General features: G+C 38.5%; 1 protein-coding gene and 1 long non-coding RNA gene across 5 annotated transcripts in view; one reads left to right on the top strand and one right to left on the bottom strand.

The window, feature by feature from the left end:
- The window catches only part of LOC135196911 (protein arginine N-methyltransferase 6-like), a 137,024-nt gene that overhangs the window by 35,963 nt on the left and 83,778 nt on the right, over nt 1-17,283 (bottom strand). For all 4 annotated transcript variants that reach the window (XM_064223728.1, XM_064223727.1, XM_064223729.1 and 1 more), the window contains exon 4: nt 9,651-9,787. In XM_064223728.1, coding sequence (XP_064079798.1) covers nt 9,651-9,787 — 137 coding nt within the window. The remainder of the gene's footprint in view (nt 1-9,650; nt 9,788-17,283) is intronic.
- On the top strand, nt 2,053-6,763 carry LOC135196728 (uncharacterized). The gene is made up of 3 exons (XR_010310438.1): nt 2,053-3,982; nt 4,325-4,492; nt 6,114-6,763. It is a non-coding gene; the product is annotated as an uncharacterized LOC135196728 (long non-coding RNA).

Genomic DNA, 17,283 nt, shown 5'->3' on the forward strand with positions numbered 1-17,283 from the left:
GTCACCCATGGACGCAAGGGCAGCGAACACCTTAACAATCTGTGTATCGTTCGTCCCCTCCGATACAGCAGCGGGCGCAGGAGATACCTGGGGAGAAGGAACTACCAACTCTACGTTAGAAGGAGCTGGAGAGGAAACACATTCACTCCTTTTGCTGGAAGTATTCGACCTCTCACTACGAGAAACAGATCTCCTTACACGATCTTTCTCAAGCCTTTCAACATATTTCATAAATATCTTCCACTCCTTCTCTGACAAATTCTCACCCTCAACACACCTACTCTCCCAAGTACACACATTCTCTCTACACTTCTTGCAAATGGTATGAGGGTCGACCGAAGCCTTCGGCAACCTTACCTTACACCCCTCTTTCACACAAACTCTAAACATACTACCAGTGTCAGACATCTTCCAAGAACAATCCAAAGCGAATGCCAAGCTAACGTTTCCAAGTACGATACCAAAAATTCCATGAAAAGTCAGCAACGAGAAGAAAATCCTAGCAGGGAACCACCAACAATGTTGCCGGTTCGGCTGGCAGAAAAAATCTGGCCCAAGTGGGAACGGTTCCTGGCGCTGGCGCCACGGTAACGGGGTGGTGGTATCCTGAACTACTAATAGGTTACTAGCGTTTGCCGCGAGTTTTGAAAATTTCTGCCAGGTGGAACAGAGAATATAGCTATATATATACAGTAGAGACCCGGTTCACGACCGTATTAGAACTCGACATAATTGGATTTCGCCACTAAATTTCCAATAAACTTTGTATCTGTTTTCAACCAAAAAACCAGTTTCCGACCCCCGACCATATGATGTTTGTAAACAAAACTGTTTCCGCCAGCCGCCGCTAGTTGGCGTCATCCAGTGCTACCAAATGTAGCATAATTTCATGTTTTTTGCATAATTTCACACTTAGGGTTCTAGTACAATTTTAGAATGAATTTTCACTAAAATTTTAAATAAAATGCAGAAAATTCCTCAATTTCATACACAGCTATAGTGAATGTATCTTCATAGTGAAATTGCCTCAAAAGCAGCACTAACAAATGAGTTAATTGCTAAGTTTGAACCCAACTAAGGAATGTTAAATTTTGTGAATATAAATGAACATAAATAAATACCCACAGTGGCATGACAAACGATCAGTAAAGTGTTAATAATGTTTTTTCTTCATGAGTAAAGAATTACTTTTTTTCCATTTTTAAGTTCTATTTTTTTCAGTAGTTATCAAAATTTTAATTATGTCTGAAGTGATTTTCACACAATTTTCAAGTATTTATTCATTGTGTATGTGATCTGTTAAAGAAAAATAGTGTTTCAGTGGCATGATAATGATCAAGTAATAAGTACGTGTGTTTTTCTTCTTGAGTAGAGACTGGTTTGTTTGTTTACCTTTTTTTAGTTTTAATTTTTCAGTAAATATCAGTAAATAACAAAATGTTATATTTGAAGTAATTTTCACACATTTTCAAGTATTTATTAATTGTTTATGTGACCTGTTAAAGAAAAATGGTTCTGAGTGGCATGATAATGATGCAGTAATAAGTAAAATTTGTTGTTTTTCTTCACATTTGTATGTGTGATCTTCACACATTTGTCAAATAGTATAATAGTGATTGCATATCAAATAGTGTACTAGTGATTGCGTATGTGATCTATTAAAGAAAAATGGTGTTTTATTACGAGTTTGCTAACATGTAAAGATCATCAAATTATTAGTTATAATATTGTCTGTTCGTCACTTTGTATCATTTCACCTAATATGTAAATGTTTTAAATTTCCATTACATCGTTGTTTTAGCTCAAATGTATTAGAGAAATGAGACAATGATAGATTAATAGCATAATTCTGGCACAAAATTGCACCATATTTGGCATAAATTCTTGCTTGGACTGACTAGCATAATTTAGCAAAACAGTTGGTAAGACTGGTGACGCCACTCAGAATTGTTTAAAGTCCGCAACTAATGTTTACAAACATTCAAACATGTGTCGTGTCTTGTACACCTTGCGCGCATTTCGTTTCCTTTTTCGGTGGTATCAACTCTATACGCAGTTACCTTTTGATTCATCATGGGTCCCAACATTACTACTGGCTATCTATTAAAACCTTTTGCTATTGTTAATCTATAATGGAACAGTGTTTACATGGCATCTCGCGTTTTCCTTCTTCAAAATGTTTCCATCATTTCCAACTCCAAAATAAACCTTAAGTTTCGTCTATCCTCTCATCTGCATGAAAGTGATGAGCGAAAAAAAGATTTAATCAAGCACCCTTGCTTGATTTTTTTTTCAAACATAGACATATTCTAAAACCATGCTCACACTTGAGGCGCGCGTTTCAGGAGCAAAAGCATTACGTATTTAAGTGTTAGGTTTGGAGTGAAGGCAATGTTACGTACGTAGGTTACATGTGCGGTTCAGTAGCGAATGCAATCTTTAAGCTTTGTTAAGCTTGCCGGTAAAGAAGAAGTTAGTCATAGCTTATATCAGAGAAGCCACTATGCCATATTAAGTGCGTAGTAATTAAGAAATTAAGAAGAATCTTTTATGTCGTACTGTAATACGTCAATGTTTACGTGTAAGATTTGGTAGTGAAACCAGTTACATACGTAACATGTTCGGTTCGGTAGCAACGCAATCTAAGCTTTTTAAGCGTGCCGGTAAAGAAGAGGTTAGCCTTGGGTTAACTCAGAATCCGCTACGGTATACATTAATTATAGAAATTAAGTAGATTCTTTTATGTCTACTTTAAAAATACGTCATTGTTTACGTGTGAGATTTGGTAGTGAAACCACTGTCACATACGTAACGTGTGCCGTTCGGTAGCGAACGCAATCTTAATCTTTACTAAGCTTGCTGGTAAAGAGGAAGTTAGCCTTAGCTTAATCAGAGAAGCCGCTATGGTATAGAATAATGATAGAAATTAAGACGATTCTTTTATGTCTACTGTAAAAAGACGTCAATGTTTACGTATGAGGTCTGGTAGTGACACAGTTTACATATGAAACGCGTGCGCGGTAATGAACGCAATCTGTATGCTTCGTTTATAAGTGTCCTCGGAAAAAAGAGGTTAGCTTGATATTAAACTCAAGAGATGCTGGTACGTAATGGTATAGTAATTAAAGACATTAAGAAGATTCTTTTACTTATACGTACGTATATATGTACCATGCAGTACCATAATATTAATTGTCAAAGTCCAATAAGCTTGAAACCAGCCCCGATGTTGGACAATTTGCCGTAAGAGACGCACCTTTTTTATGGACATTTATGAAACAATATCGTTAGTATCATAACATTACATTTACTGAAAGATAATTTTCAAGCGATTTTGTATACAGTATTGCAGTCGACTCCATAAAAGATTTACCATAAATTAATATCGAATGTAAATGTTTCTTGGCTTATAGCGAGATATGGTTTGTTTACTACCATAGTCCCGATATAAACCACCAGGGCTGCGCTATGGTTTGTTTACATCCTTAAATGCCGACTTACTGTAGGCAAATTTTTGCAAGTTTTTGATAAATATAAATTGGGTTTAATTTTAATAGTTTATTAATTTACTGTAATAAATAGACTTGCTTTTCAATGTTTTTATTATGATAGCAACACATTTTATGCCTACCCACTACACTACGTTCTACTTACTATTTACCTAGGTAGCCTATGGCGCTTGGTCAACAATCGGTTGGACGCAGGCTAGTTTTCTTTTATACTGTATATTATACATTTAAAATTATAAATATACGTTTAACATGATATTTATTTAACTTTTAACTTATTTAGTTGTAATTTACATGTAATGTATTGTATAAAAAGGCAAGGTTAGGGTAATAACTGATGGTCAAGAACGGATTAATCCATTTTCAGTTATTTCTTATGGGAAAACTTGATTCACTTCTCGAAACAATCGAATTTCGACGCTCTTTCTGGAACGAATTATCGTCGAGAACCGAGGCTCTACTGTACCTGCTAGGTAAGTGTCATACATTAAATCATAATTTTTTTTGTCCGATTGTCATAATGTTTGCACCATTTTAAATTAGCAGTTTCATAAAGTTTTATATATGGAAATGTGTGCAATTTCATGTAGAATACAACTAAAAACAACCCATGGTTGTAGCTTTTATCAGTTTTGAAATATTTTCATATAAATAACAATAAGTGCCAAAAAAAAGTTAATAGCTCTCAAAGGGCTGGCCCGAAGGATTAGATATTTTTACGTGGCTAGGAACCAATTGGTCACCTAGCAACAGGACCTAAAGCTTATTGTGGGATCCGAACCACACTATAACGAGAAATGAATTTCTATCACCAGAAATAAATTCCTCTGATTCCACGTTGGCCGAGCCGGGATTCGAACTTCGGACCACCGGATTGGCAGCCGAGCGCGAAAACCACTCGTCCAGCGAGGAACTACAATAAGTGCCAAAATATCAACCTTCGGTCAACTTTGACTCGACCGAAATGGTAAAAAAACGCAATTGTAAGTTAAAACTCTTACATTCTAGCAATATTCAATCATTTACCTTTATTTTGCAACAAATTGGAAGTCTCTAGCACAATATTTGGATTTATGGTGAATTTATGAAATAAACTTTCTCCTTATGTCCGCACGGTAACTCTTCCGAAAAAATCAAGAATTTTTTTTGTCCGATTGTCGTAATGTTTGCACCATTTTAAATTAGCCGTTACATAATGTTTTAAATGAAAATATGCTCAATTTCATGTAGAATACAACAAAAAACAACCTATTGTTGTAGCTTTTGTCAGTTTTGAAATATTTTCATATAAATAACGATAAATAGAAAAAATTTGTCCTTCGGTCAACTTTAACTCAACCGAAATGGTCGAAAACTGCAATTGTAAACTACAACACTTACAGTCTAGTAATATTCAATCAATTACCTTCATTTTACAACAAAAGGGAAGTCTCTAGCACAACATTTCGATTTATGGTGAACTTTTGAAAACAGCTTTTTTTTACGTCAGCGCGTTACGAATTCATGCATCATTTCGTGATTATATTTTCTATGTTGCCTTGATTGCTTTACAATGTGGTATATACCAAAATGATCGCAATTTAGTGTACAATACAACGAAAAAAAATTAACTTGTTGGCTATAACCGTTTTGCTCAAGTGTGATTTGTATACAATTATATATGAAATTTTTTTTCCGCTCTGTCATATATCCCAATATTTATATATGATGATGACATTTTTTTTCATTTCTGATGGTTGCATACTAAACTTCAGGCAATGACAAAAAAGGAGCCAAAAATGAACTCTTAATCTTGAAAAGTAAGCGTGCTGTGATTTTTTGAAAAAAACATTTTTTCCGCTTCAGCGCTCACTCGCGAACGCCGCCGGCATACGGGAGACGATTTTTAAAATACCGCTTCGGCATTTAAGGGTTAACATCAAATGAATATGCAAACAATGTTTAACAACATCTAGTGAATACATAAACAACATTGATGTAAAATCTTGGCTAACGTAAGATACAAGATTTACCTACAAGGCGAAACAAAATCGGAAACTCGCAAAAAGCCTACACAAAATGACAAATTTTCTAAGGCAATTTGTATTTTTCATAGCTACAAACCCTTTAGTCTTAACGATAGGATAATTTTCTAGCACCTAGCTGGATCCGATTAAATCGAAGATGAAAAGCAAGGAATCTTGCGAGATCTGGCAACGCGTGTGTATATTAGGTGAAAAGTGGTCAAGGACCACACACCCATGCTGCAGTGTTCAGTCTTTTTCTTAACCGCCTGGGCGAGAGTTGTGTTCGACCTCTCTCAGCCTTTTACCCGGTTGATTGCCTGTTTTCACTTGTGTTTGTGTGTGTGTGTGTGCTTTTATTATGGCTTCTTCTGCTCCTTCTTGGCCTTGACAATGTGTATGCCCAGGTACTCAAGGTTTCCCATGTACTCGTTTTTTGGCTTCTTCAGCGACAGATCCTCACAGAACTTGTAGTAGGTGTTGTTCTAATGTTTGTACCATAACGAATCCCTGCACGGAATGATATGTAAAGTCGCCCCTCTTTCTCAGGAATTTAATTCCGAGAGGGAGGAGGCTTTTTCATCCGTTTCTTTCGTTTCAGAGTTGGAGTCGTCCAAAATGGTGGCACTCTGGGGGTCGCTTGGGCTATGGGGTCCACCATCCTTGGAGGGTTTGCTGATGTACTTCTTGGATGCTCGCCTTCCCCTTCCTCAGGCTGCCCAGCCTCTCCCCCTCCTCCTGGCCTCGTCTTCATTGGTAGCCGAGGTATTGCTCCGCCAGTGACAACTGCCGCTTCTTCGAGTCAGAGGGAAGCCGTGGTGTCAGCGCCGCTGGCGACGTCACGGGGGTCAGCCATTTTGTACCTTTCACCAATAGCGTCTGCTTCCCTCTCAGATTGAGGGGAAGCTGTGATGCCAGCACCGGTAGTGACGTCACTTCCATCGAAGACGTCATTCCTTGTTTCCTCCACTGCTCTGCCTCGCTCACATGTGTTGTCATCATAAGGTTGCTAAATATGAGTTCCAGTGGGAATGCACACCACTGAAAGCCAGTTAAATAACCGAAAAATAATGAACAAGCTACAGTGGGGCATCCCTTAATCGCGGATCAGCAATCACGGAATCAGTTATTCACGGGTTTTTTCTTGGACTGCTTCTCGTGCTACATCGCTGGTATGAATCGCAGCATCGCGGGACAAACATGTTGCGTATGTGATGTTTATCGGTAGGCTAAGCCTTGGCCGCGGTCCGATAATCACCAACATACATGAAACAACTCACATTATGATATTAACTGACAATAAAGGTAATAAAAGTATTTTCACCTTATATATTATTGGCATATCTTCACAATAAAGACCCTATTCAAGGTATATGTATGACGTTCATTGGTAGGCTTAACCTAGTTGCAGTGCGATAACCAACATACATGAACATATTCACATTATGATATTAACTGACAATAAAGGTAATAAAACCATTCTCACCTTATATATTATAGGCATATCTCTGAATTAAGTTCCATTTGGTAACTAAAAACAGTGATGATATTGGTAAAATGACATCAGTTGATTATTTTAAGAATGTAAACAAAACCAGAATGCAAATGGTAGATCGCTATGTTCATATCATAATACTATAATATGCTAATAATACATGCAGTATGATTAGACACAGTAAAACAAGTTTTATTAAAATGATCATTATTCTCAATACACAGCTATTGCTCAACTTTTGTTAATGGATATCTGTCAATACACAGCTATTGCTCAACTTTTGTTAATGGATATCTGTCAATGTTACAACCTAATCAGGCAAGTCTCTCTCTCTCCCTCTTTCTCTCTCTAAAGAGAAACAGCTGATTGCTGACGTCATCTGCCGTAACTATCGAGCGTTTACCGAGTTGTGTTTAAGTTGTTACTGCCGATATTCAATGGTGACTTCCAAAGGTAAAAATAAAAGACATTTTTACTCATTCTTCATGTAATGGAGATCTGAAGAAAGAATCTCTCTCTCTCTCTCCGCGACGAGGCGTAAATGAAATACTCTCTCTTTCTCTCTCTCTCTATTATCGTTATATCTTCATAATAAAAAGGCTATTCGTGAAATAATTTCATATCAGTGAAATTAACTTTAGCCAGCTGACAAAATGTACATGCGTATATGAACATCACATTATGGTAGCGTTCACAGCAAGATTATCTTTCGAAATTGTAATAGTACTAGTCATGGTAGCAATAATGTTTGGGAATATACATAACATTCATTTTCAATACAAAATATCAGTTATTCTGGTAGTAAATAATAGTTTAGAATGATCATATGTACTCTGTATTGTCAGGGGTTTTTGGCAGCAATGAAACAAACAAAATAACGTTTTCCTTTTAGGCTACGTGTTTTGGAAAAACATGAATAGAATCAGCTTTATGACTTCATTTATTTTGATATTTTTAATGATACAATAACTATCATTTGTACTACTAACACGGATCTGTTGAGTCCAGTGTTGCCAATTTCGCATTTTTTATGCTAGCTTTCATTTTCTTGAGGTAATTTGCAAGAAAATTTTCAATCTGGCATCTGGCAGGAAAACTGGCATTTATTTTCAAATACATCTAGCATACGTATTTTGACATCAAAACTTTGTTATGTTAAGTTGAATATTTCTTTTATTCTACTATGTTTGATATATCATGTAAGAAAAAGAACAAAATCTTGCAAAACCATTTCCAGGAATTGAACAGGATAGGTTTCGAAATTAATAGGAATCATGTAACGTGTAATGTACAAGTACAGTGTGTGTGTGTTAGAAACATGTTTGAATCGAAAAAGAGAGCAATCGGTTGAAATTGGCTGGGCAAAATCTAGTAAGAAATTGCCATTCCCATTTGGCAACACTGGCCTACCCACGTTTCGTTCATTTTGTTACATATTGAAGTCATGTTTGCCGCATTCTTTAAATTGTTCCTATGTAAATGAGTTAATTATGTGGCATCCAAAAGCCCTGATTCTTTTACTCTTATGGGAAAGAAGCCTAACGCACTTTGGAGTGAATTAAGACCAAAACATGTATAATTACAATCAAATAAGCACTGGAGTTTCAGTTGTGATGGTAGGATAAAACCATCGATTACGATTACAAGGTAAAAATGAATTTCAGTTTAAACCATGACCCCGGGAATAAGAAGTTTCATAGTTTCACTAATATAGGCAACAAAATGTTTTATTGTGCTGATAACAACTGCAATCTTGAGTAAGATCAATAAACGTTACATATATACGCTAACATTGTTCAAATGAGTGCTGGGAAGGCTGGGAAAGATGGTGGGTTGGCTGTGGTTACGAACGACACCTCACGCGGTTGCCGCCATATTGGATTTCAAAACTGCCTTGAAAACATATTTTACGAAGACCTCACATGCTTATTTTAGTTCGTATGGCACTTTCATATGGCACAGTAGTTGACGAAACTTCAATCTTTTGAATGGTATGCTTAAAGATGTAATTATATTCTTGTTTCACCAATTAAATATCGCGTGAATAAGGCTGAGCCACGTGATGACGATGGCTCCACTGCGATGTTTCCCCCTAATAGGCTACATATGTACAGTAGTATGTATACTACACATATTTTTAGGGCTAATGTTGTAAAATAACTTTGAAACTGTCTTGAATTTAGTTTAAGGTGATAGTTGACGACTATTTGGTGTTTAAACTATAGTAGGCAGTTATAAACATTGGAATAGTGGTCTTGGGTGGGTTAACTATTAAAGTAGGCAGTTTTAAGCAATTTTTGAGGGGGGTACCAGGATAACACGGGTCTTTACTTATCACGGGAGGTTCTGGGCCCTATCCCCTGCGATTATCGAGGCCCTACTGTACTGCCATCACTGGTGTTTACCAGACGGCAGCAGGAACAAAATTGAGTTTGCTGCTCAAAGTTGTTCCTATTCTCCCACTAGTGGGCAGGACTGGTCGCCTACACAATAGTGTGAAGTGTTATCCAGGAACTTTTTAATTCAAGCTGCCATGTATGTGGAACTTATAGCTGTGTAATTACTGGGTAAGTTACATAATTGAAAAGGCTTATTTTTTTGTAGTGGGCTAATGATGAAACAGCTATTAATTCTAACACTTACAGGTTTTAACCACTTGTCTCTCACATATAGAACGGATGGAAGCATTGTCTCGTATAACATCATGTAACCCATCCATTCACTAACAATGACATCAACCTTCTCAGGTAACTCGACTTCTTCAGCTTTACCTTGTATAACTGTAAAGATCAAATTATTTACAGCTCAAGGTGACAATACTGTAAAAAAATATATATATAAAAAATCATTACCTCTACATATCTATTGTAAAAAATAAAAAGTCACCTCCATATTAACTTATTATGGAGGTGACCTTTTTTTTTATAGCCCATTTAATTTGCTATCTAGTAAAACTAAGCAGCTTCAGTTCAAAAGACTTTCATACTAAAACTATATACTTTAAAAACCTATACTACTATATCTATTTAGCCAAGAGCACACAACATAGACCAATAGCTTCCATTTTCCACATTTCTCTTCTTTTTCTGCTGATTAAAAACTGAACAAATTTAGCCTATTTTTGGGGATAAACTGTCTTTTCAGGGTTATATGAACCACACAAACTTTCCAATTACTTCATTGCAGCTAATTACATTTTTTGTCCTCCAAATGATTCAGCAGCTAAGTACTTTTAAGACAATAACTAGCTAAAAATCACCATTCCTTCCACCTATTCCCACTTTTTTACTTTAATACAATAAAATGATAATTGCCATCCTTGACTCACTCGTATCACTTGCATTTATTATTAAAGACTGGATGGAATAGATCAAAAGGAATGGTTAAAGCTATAAAGTGATGTAGACAAGGGCTGAAGGGATGCTGCAAAGAAATTGAGTACTCTGCAGTCACGAAAAACATGTGAGCATTACCCACATACAGGGAAAAGTAATGGAAGAGGTTTAAATAACAGTAATATAATGAGGCAACACATATACCACCAACGAGTACAGCATGAATGGTTTTTTATCAACAAAATCTGTCATATAAAATGAAGACCGCTGTGACTGACTTGTTACGCTATTATATACATATTGCATCACTTTACAAAATATATCATTCGGATCTTTTTTTATTTTTCATACAATAATTGGTTTGAGAACATTTTTTATATGAAAACTGAAATCTATTACCACAAGTAAAAAGTAAAACTGCTTGGAAAAATCTTGTTTTATGCAGATTTTTAGGTATCCTATCCGAATCATTATGAAATATTTTTTTGTTTAAATAGGAACAGGCCTACGAACCGTGTCAACAGATTATCATCTGCATAAAGATTGTAGTAGAGTTCCCAAAGAGAGGGTCATGTGAACATTTTTCTGGGATCAAGGTTTGTTGGTTTTAGTTAATTTCAGGGTGCTGATTAAAGGAAACAGATAAATACCGATAGGAAAGATCTAAGATTGATAAAAACTTTTACACTGAATCAAGAGGCATCAGTGAAGGTAGAAAATGATGAATCAGACTCGGCAGATCGAGATGTGTCAGACAGGGAGGGCTGTGTGTTATCACCTGATCTCTTCAATTTATATAGTGAATTGATAATGAGATATCTCAGAGATATGGAAGGAATTAAGGTTGGAGGAGTCAATATCAATAATATCAGATATGCTGATGATACAGCACTTGTTGTGGATTTCCATGATAAACTTCAAACTTTAATCAGTACTTTACACCAATCAAGCAGAGAAAGGTGTGTCAATAAAACAGGTTTTGACGTAGGATGGATGTATGATATTTAGGGCTAAAGCCTAGGTACTGGGGTCAAGAAGGCCATTCAGGGCCTTAATGAAGGTTAAATAAATTGAATTATGGTAAATGAATTAATGAATAAGTGAAAGAAATGATTCATAAAATTAGATATGACTAATAAATAAAATTAAAATATGAAGTTTAATGAGTGGCATAATACATATTGAAAATAGTTTAATGTCTTTAAAAATCTATAGGTTATATATAAATAATTACCCTATATGTTTTTAAAAATTTGTATACACTTTAAATAAGAGATGAGAGCAAAAAACGTATCAGCTTCATCTCCCAAGATGTTTGAGAGGGATTTACCCTGGAAATATCTTTCTTTTTGGTTAAAATATCTGGGGTAAACCATCAGAATGTGCTCCACTGTTTGTATCTCGTCACAGTAAGCACACACTGGTGGGCTGCTTCCTTCTAAAATAAAATGATGGGTTAAATAAGTGTGCCAAATCCTTAATCTCGTTAAAATAACCTGTGTTCGTCTGTCAAGCTGGAATGACAAAAGCCACGGCAGTATATTTTCCCTAATATTTCTATACTTACTATTATTGGCAAGAAGAGGAGAAGTCCACCTTTCTTGCCATTTACTTAATACATAAGACCTAATACGCCCTCACCAACAGATGACTCCTTAACATGGCCACAAACGGGCACAGGCGTGGCAGACGTATGAACGTGAGCTGGGAGGAATCTCAAACACTCGAGACAGAATGAGAATCCCTCGGAGTCGAACTCTTGGAAGAATAGGGAAAGGGGCAGGCAAACACTCCTGCTGCACCAACTCTGCGCTCACAACCTTCGACTTCTTGACAGGCGCCTCGAGATCCTTACAGCGACGGACAGGCCCTGGAGAAGAAGTGTGAGCGCCTGCAACATGTGCAAGGACGGGGGAGGTTGCAACACGCTTGTGACTCAATGCAGAGGGCGAAGCAGCCACTGCAGATTGCACAAGAAGATGAAACTCTCCGAAACAACAACACTCTCAGGAACATGGGCGTGTTGCTCCTTGGAGAGGAAGACAGAACTGGCTCCTTACACAATCTCTTTGCAGGAGGCGGGGGTGATGCAACACGCTTGCTTCCAGTCCTCCCGGCCGACACCCATTTCATCTACCAAAGCAGAGTCCGATCTCTTAAGAACTGACTGGCTTAAAGCCTTGGACGGATCGGCAAAAGAAGGCTCCAACGACACGGAAGGGAGATGCAGCGAACTGGATGGCAGATATGATGTCACAGCAGTGAACAATGACGACACCGACGAGCGAGGCAGTGTAGTGGAGGCGACCGAGAGCGACATCACTGACGGAAGTGACGTCACGAGCGGCAACGACGTCACGGCTTCTCCTCGATCCGAACGGGAAGCAGACGCCACTGGTGGAGGGATACAAAATGGCTGACCCCGTGACGTCACTAGTGGGACTGAGGCCACGACTCGAAGAAGCGGCAACTGTCACCGACGGAACAATACAATATGGCCGACCTCGGCTATCCACGAAGACGAGGGCAGGAAGAGGGGGTAGGGCCTGGACAGCATGAGGAAGGGGGTAGAGAACATCCATGAAATGCGACAGCAAACCCTCCAAGAACAGAGAACCCCATAGCTCCACGGTTTTCCAAAGCGCCGCCATCTTGGACGCCTCCGACTCCGTAAAAACAAAGAGGACGATGATGACGAGGCCGAGAAGGAGCAGAAGAAGCCATAATAACAGCGCACACACACTAAACACAATCGAAACGGGGGCAATGTTATGATCTCTCACCCAGGCAGTTAAGAAAAGATTGACGCGGTGGTGCAGGTGCGTGGTCCTTGACCACTCTTTACCCGATATACGCAGCACGCGTTGCCAGATCTCACAAGATTCCTTGCTTTCATCTGCAATTTAAATGGATCCAGCTAGGCTTTAGAAACTATCCAATCCTATTGTTAAGACCGAAGGTTTGTTCGCGTATGAACAATATGGAAGCTAACGGAAGAACCACTGTGGAGTGATGGTTTGAGAGAAAGTAAAAGAGGAAATAAAAAGGTTATTAACAGACTCGATTACAAGTTGTGAGATATGTAAAAGATACTTAAGAAACCCAGCTAAACCAGTAGTAGGATTTTCTTGGAGTGAAACATTTAATGAAGTTGCAGCAACGGATGTGGAAGAAATAGAAAAGATAGTTCTTGGTAATGGTAGATGTGGCAACAAGGTACTGTCAGGCTTTTAGGGAAAGGGAGAGAGAGAGAAAAAAAAAACTATTATAAAGGCACTTTATGATGGGTGGTCTATATTTGGAGCGCCTTCTAAAATATTGTCAGACAATGGGGGAAAATTTCAAAATGAAAAAGTAAGGAGGATGACAGAAAGATGGAATATTAAAGCATTGGCCACAGCATTGGAATCTCCATGGAGCAATGGATTATGTGAAAAGACAGTTGACATAATCAAAGAAAGTTAAAGAAAGATGATAGAGGCCAACAAAACAGTCTAACAGTGATTCTATTAAAGAACTACTGAACGCCTATGTTACCAACTGGCAATTCTTGCTGAGAGAAAAGCCGGTTGAAACACTAAAGAAACTAAAAGTAATATCAAGACAGAAAAAGACAGAATAGCAACATCAGTGCCAAAGGCAATCAAAGTAGGATACTTCCTCAAAACGCAAAGCAACAACACTGAATTCTAAAAATTAAGCCGCACTCGCACAACCATGTTACTTCTAGGATGGCAGAAACAAACGGAGTTCTTTTCATAAAGTCGTTCCTCTCCTTCCCAGAAAGTGGGCGGAGCCTAGTCACCTACTAGACAAAAGAAAAGTATTACTGCAAATTTCTAAAATTCAAACTGCAACTGAAGTAGAAATACAGTGATGTAATTACTGGGCGAGTTACTCAACAAAATGCCTATTTCACTCAGAGGCACGACAAAACCCAACATCTGTACTAAGTTCTCTGATGGCATAGAATTGAGTGTGTGTATGTGCACAGTACATATTCTACAAACTTGACGAGTTATAATTTGGTTTATATAAAAAAACTAAAAATATAAATGAGAATACCATAGCATAAGATATAAACACAACAGTGTAAGAGTCTGCTACTGTAATAGGCTTTAATGTAAACATGCCTCAGTTCTCTCTCTCTCTCTCTCTCTCTCTCTCTCTCTCTCTCTCTCTCTCCTCGTCTCTCTCCTCTCTCTCTCTCTCTCTCTCTCTCTCTCAGTAAAGCACATACATATCCTTTAATGAAATATGAATTACTGTATCATTAACATTAAATATGGAATTTTTATTCTAAAATTCATATTAATAATACTTACCTGTATAATTTATCTAGCCCTAAATCCCCAAAAACCACACCAACCCTGTTACCTACTATTCTGTCCGCCAGTTGACAACGCTGTCGTTGACAGTTACAAAACCTTCCCTCAAAATCAGTTGTGATAGGCAGATCGTGGGGTAGGATGGGTGGGACTAGATAAATTATACAGGTAAGTATTATTAATATTAATTTTAGAATAAAAATTCCATATTAATAAACATTACCTTAATATAATTTATCTAGCCCCGATTAACCACACTGAAAAGGAGGAGGGAATCCGAGTACAATTTCCCCTTTGGACAGAATAGGACATAAAACAATAAAAGAAATATACATCATAGGCAGTTAAAACTCAACCCAAGGTCTAAGATACTAACAACTCAGTCTCCTACCATAATGCCGCCAAACTGCGGTAGCACAGGACAAGGAGTAAGTGCATAGTCAGTCCGTCTGTACTAAAGTCAGGTGACCGACCAGGTGACCAGTCAGACGAATCAAGGACAGCAAGGCTGCACCCTGAAGACTATCAAGCACTATTCTTTCCCTGAAGGATGAGTGTCTGGACTGTCTGGGCGATTCAAAGCTAAGCAAACCTTGGGGGTGTATCAACGCAACCCAACGTCGCCAGCAGCAAATCGGCTCATAAGCAACTCCTGACTCGAGCTTTCTGGTGCCAAGAGAAAGGAGCGCGGAGCAAAAAGGCGATTCAGTCCCGAAGGACGAATGCCTGACAGTCCAACCTGGTCTCATGTTACACGATCATCGGGGGTGTATCAACGCAACCAACTTCGTCAACAAGAAACTCAGGGCTACTAAATGTCGCCTGATCTTGCACGAGTGTCTGACTCCGAGAAAACAGGTGAGACAAAAGTAGATGGTGAGCAAGTCACCAGATGACAGCAGACGATCCATCGACTAATTCCCTGTCCAGGACAGTGGAAGAAGCATGAGTCGTCAGGACAAGCGAACCAGTGGCTAGTCCTAGGTCGGCATCGACTCTGGGAGAAGCATAGTCGCCAGTGCCGACAACCCAGTGGCTGGTCCCATGTCACACTGACAATGGAAGCAGCATGAGTTGCTAAGCAGTCAGTCCTTGTCATCAACAACACCTAAATACCAAACTGCCTAATTCCCATTATAACTAAGCCAAAAACTGCCATGGGTTATAATACAAAAACAAAAAACAACAAATATATACAACAAAATGATATTGTTATGTTACAATAAAGTTTCATACATACTTACCTGGCAGATATATACATAGCTAAGACTCCGTCGTCCCCAACAGAAATTCAAATTTCGCGCCACTCGCTACAGGTAGGTCAGGTGATCTACCGGCCTGCCCTGGGCGGCAGGACTAGGAACCATCCCCGTTTTCTATCATATTTTCTCTCTTCCACCTGTCTCCTGCGGGGAGGCTGGGTGGGCCTTTAATTGTATATATCTGCCAGGTAAGTATGTATGAAACTTTATTGTAACATAACAATATCATTTTCATACAATCAACTTACCTGTCAGATATATACATAGCTGATTGGCACCCTTTGGTGGAGGGTAAGAGACAGCTACTTTATGGAATAGACAGGTAAACAACATATGTTGTAGGTATAAATAAAACCTTGGTTCCTACCTGATAGGTGGTAGACTTCGTGGGTGTTTGCCCAGTAGTCTGCATCACCTCAAGAAACTTTATCGAGATATATGATCTATGGCCAAGAGTTATTGTGGGTCTGCCGAAGGGGTCTTATCCGCTTACTCGGCAGAGCCTGAAAGGACTTTGTCAATGGGTGCTGATCCACTTATATGACAATACACCTTATGAAGGAGCACACAACCAATCCCGACCACCTGATCCTAACCACATGTTAGAAATAAAGATTGTTCCGAGTTATCCCCGAACTCTTCACAACAACCATAACTCAAAAAAAAACACACTACGCACACATACATAATTTTCTAAAAAAAAAAAAAATTTTATACTCATCTAATTAGATATGACAAGAGTCTCTTACTGAACAGCACAGACGGCCGCCCGTGCTAAACCAAGTCCTCCTTGTTAGAAGAGACTCCAGACCATATCTAAAAAGAAGGAAAGTATATACTTAGTTTGGTGTCGGCTCCCGTACCCAGGATCGTATCCGCCGATACGAACGGACCCAGAGAAAAACACTTCTCATAGGTCACACGAACGTCTTTCAAGTAATGAGATGCAAATACTGAGTTGCATCTCCAAAATGTCGTATCTATGATGTTTTTAAGCGACATATTCTTATGAAACGAGAGAGACGTTGCTACTGCTCTCACTTCATGAGCTTTCACTTTCAACAGTCGAAACTCTTCGTCAGGACAGACCTTATGCGCGTCTGTAATGACGTTCCTCACAAAGAATGCCAGAGCATTCTTGGACATCAGTCTTGTGGGGTCTTTTACCGCGCACCAAAGACCTTGTCTAGAGCCTCCCATCTGATGCTTTCTCTGAAGGTAGAACTTCAGAGCTCTTACAGGGCATAGAGACCTCTCTGCTTCTCTTCCTACGAGACTCGATATGCCTTTGACTTCGAATGACTTAGGCCAGGGATTCGTGGGATTCTCGTTTTTAGCTAAAAACAGGGTC

The sequence above is a fragment of the Macrobrachium nipponense genome, chromosome 18, assembly GCF_015104395.2.
Source record: "Macrobrachium nipponense isolate FS-2020 chromosome 18, ASM1510439v2, whole genome shotgun sequence".
NCBI classification, from domain to species: Eukaryota; Metazoa; Arthropoda; class Malacostraca; order Decapoda; family Palaemonidae; genus Macrobrachium; species Macrobrachium nipponense.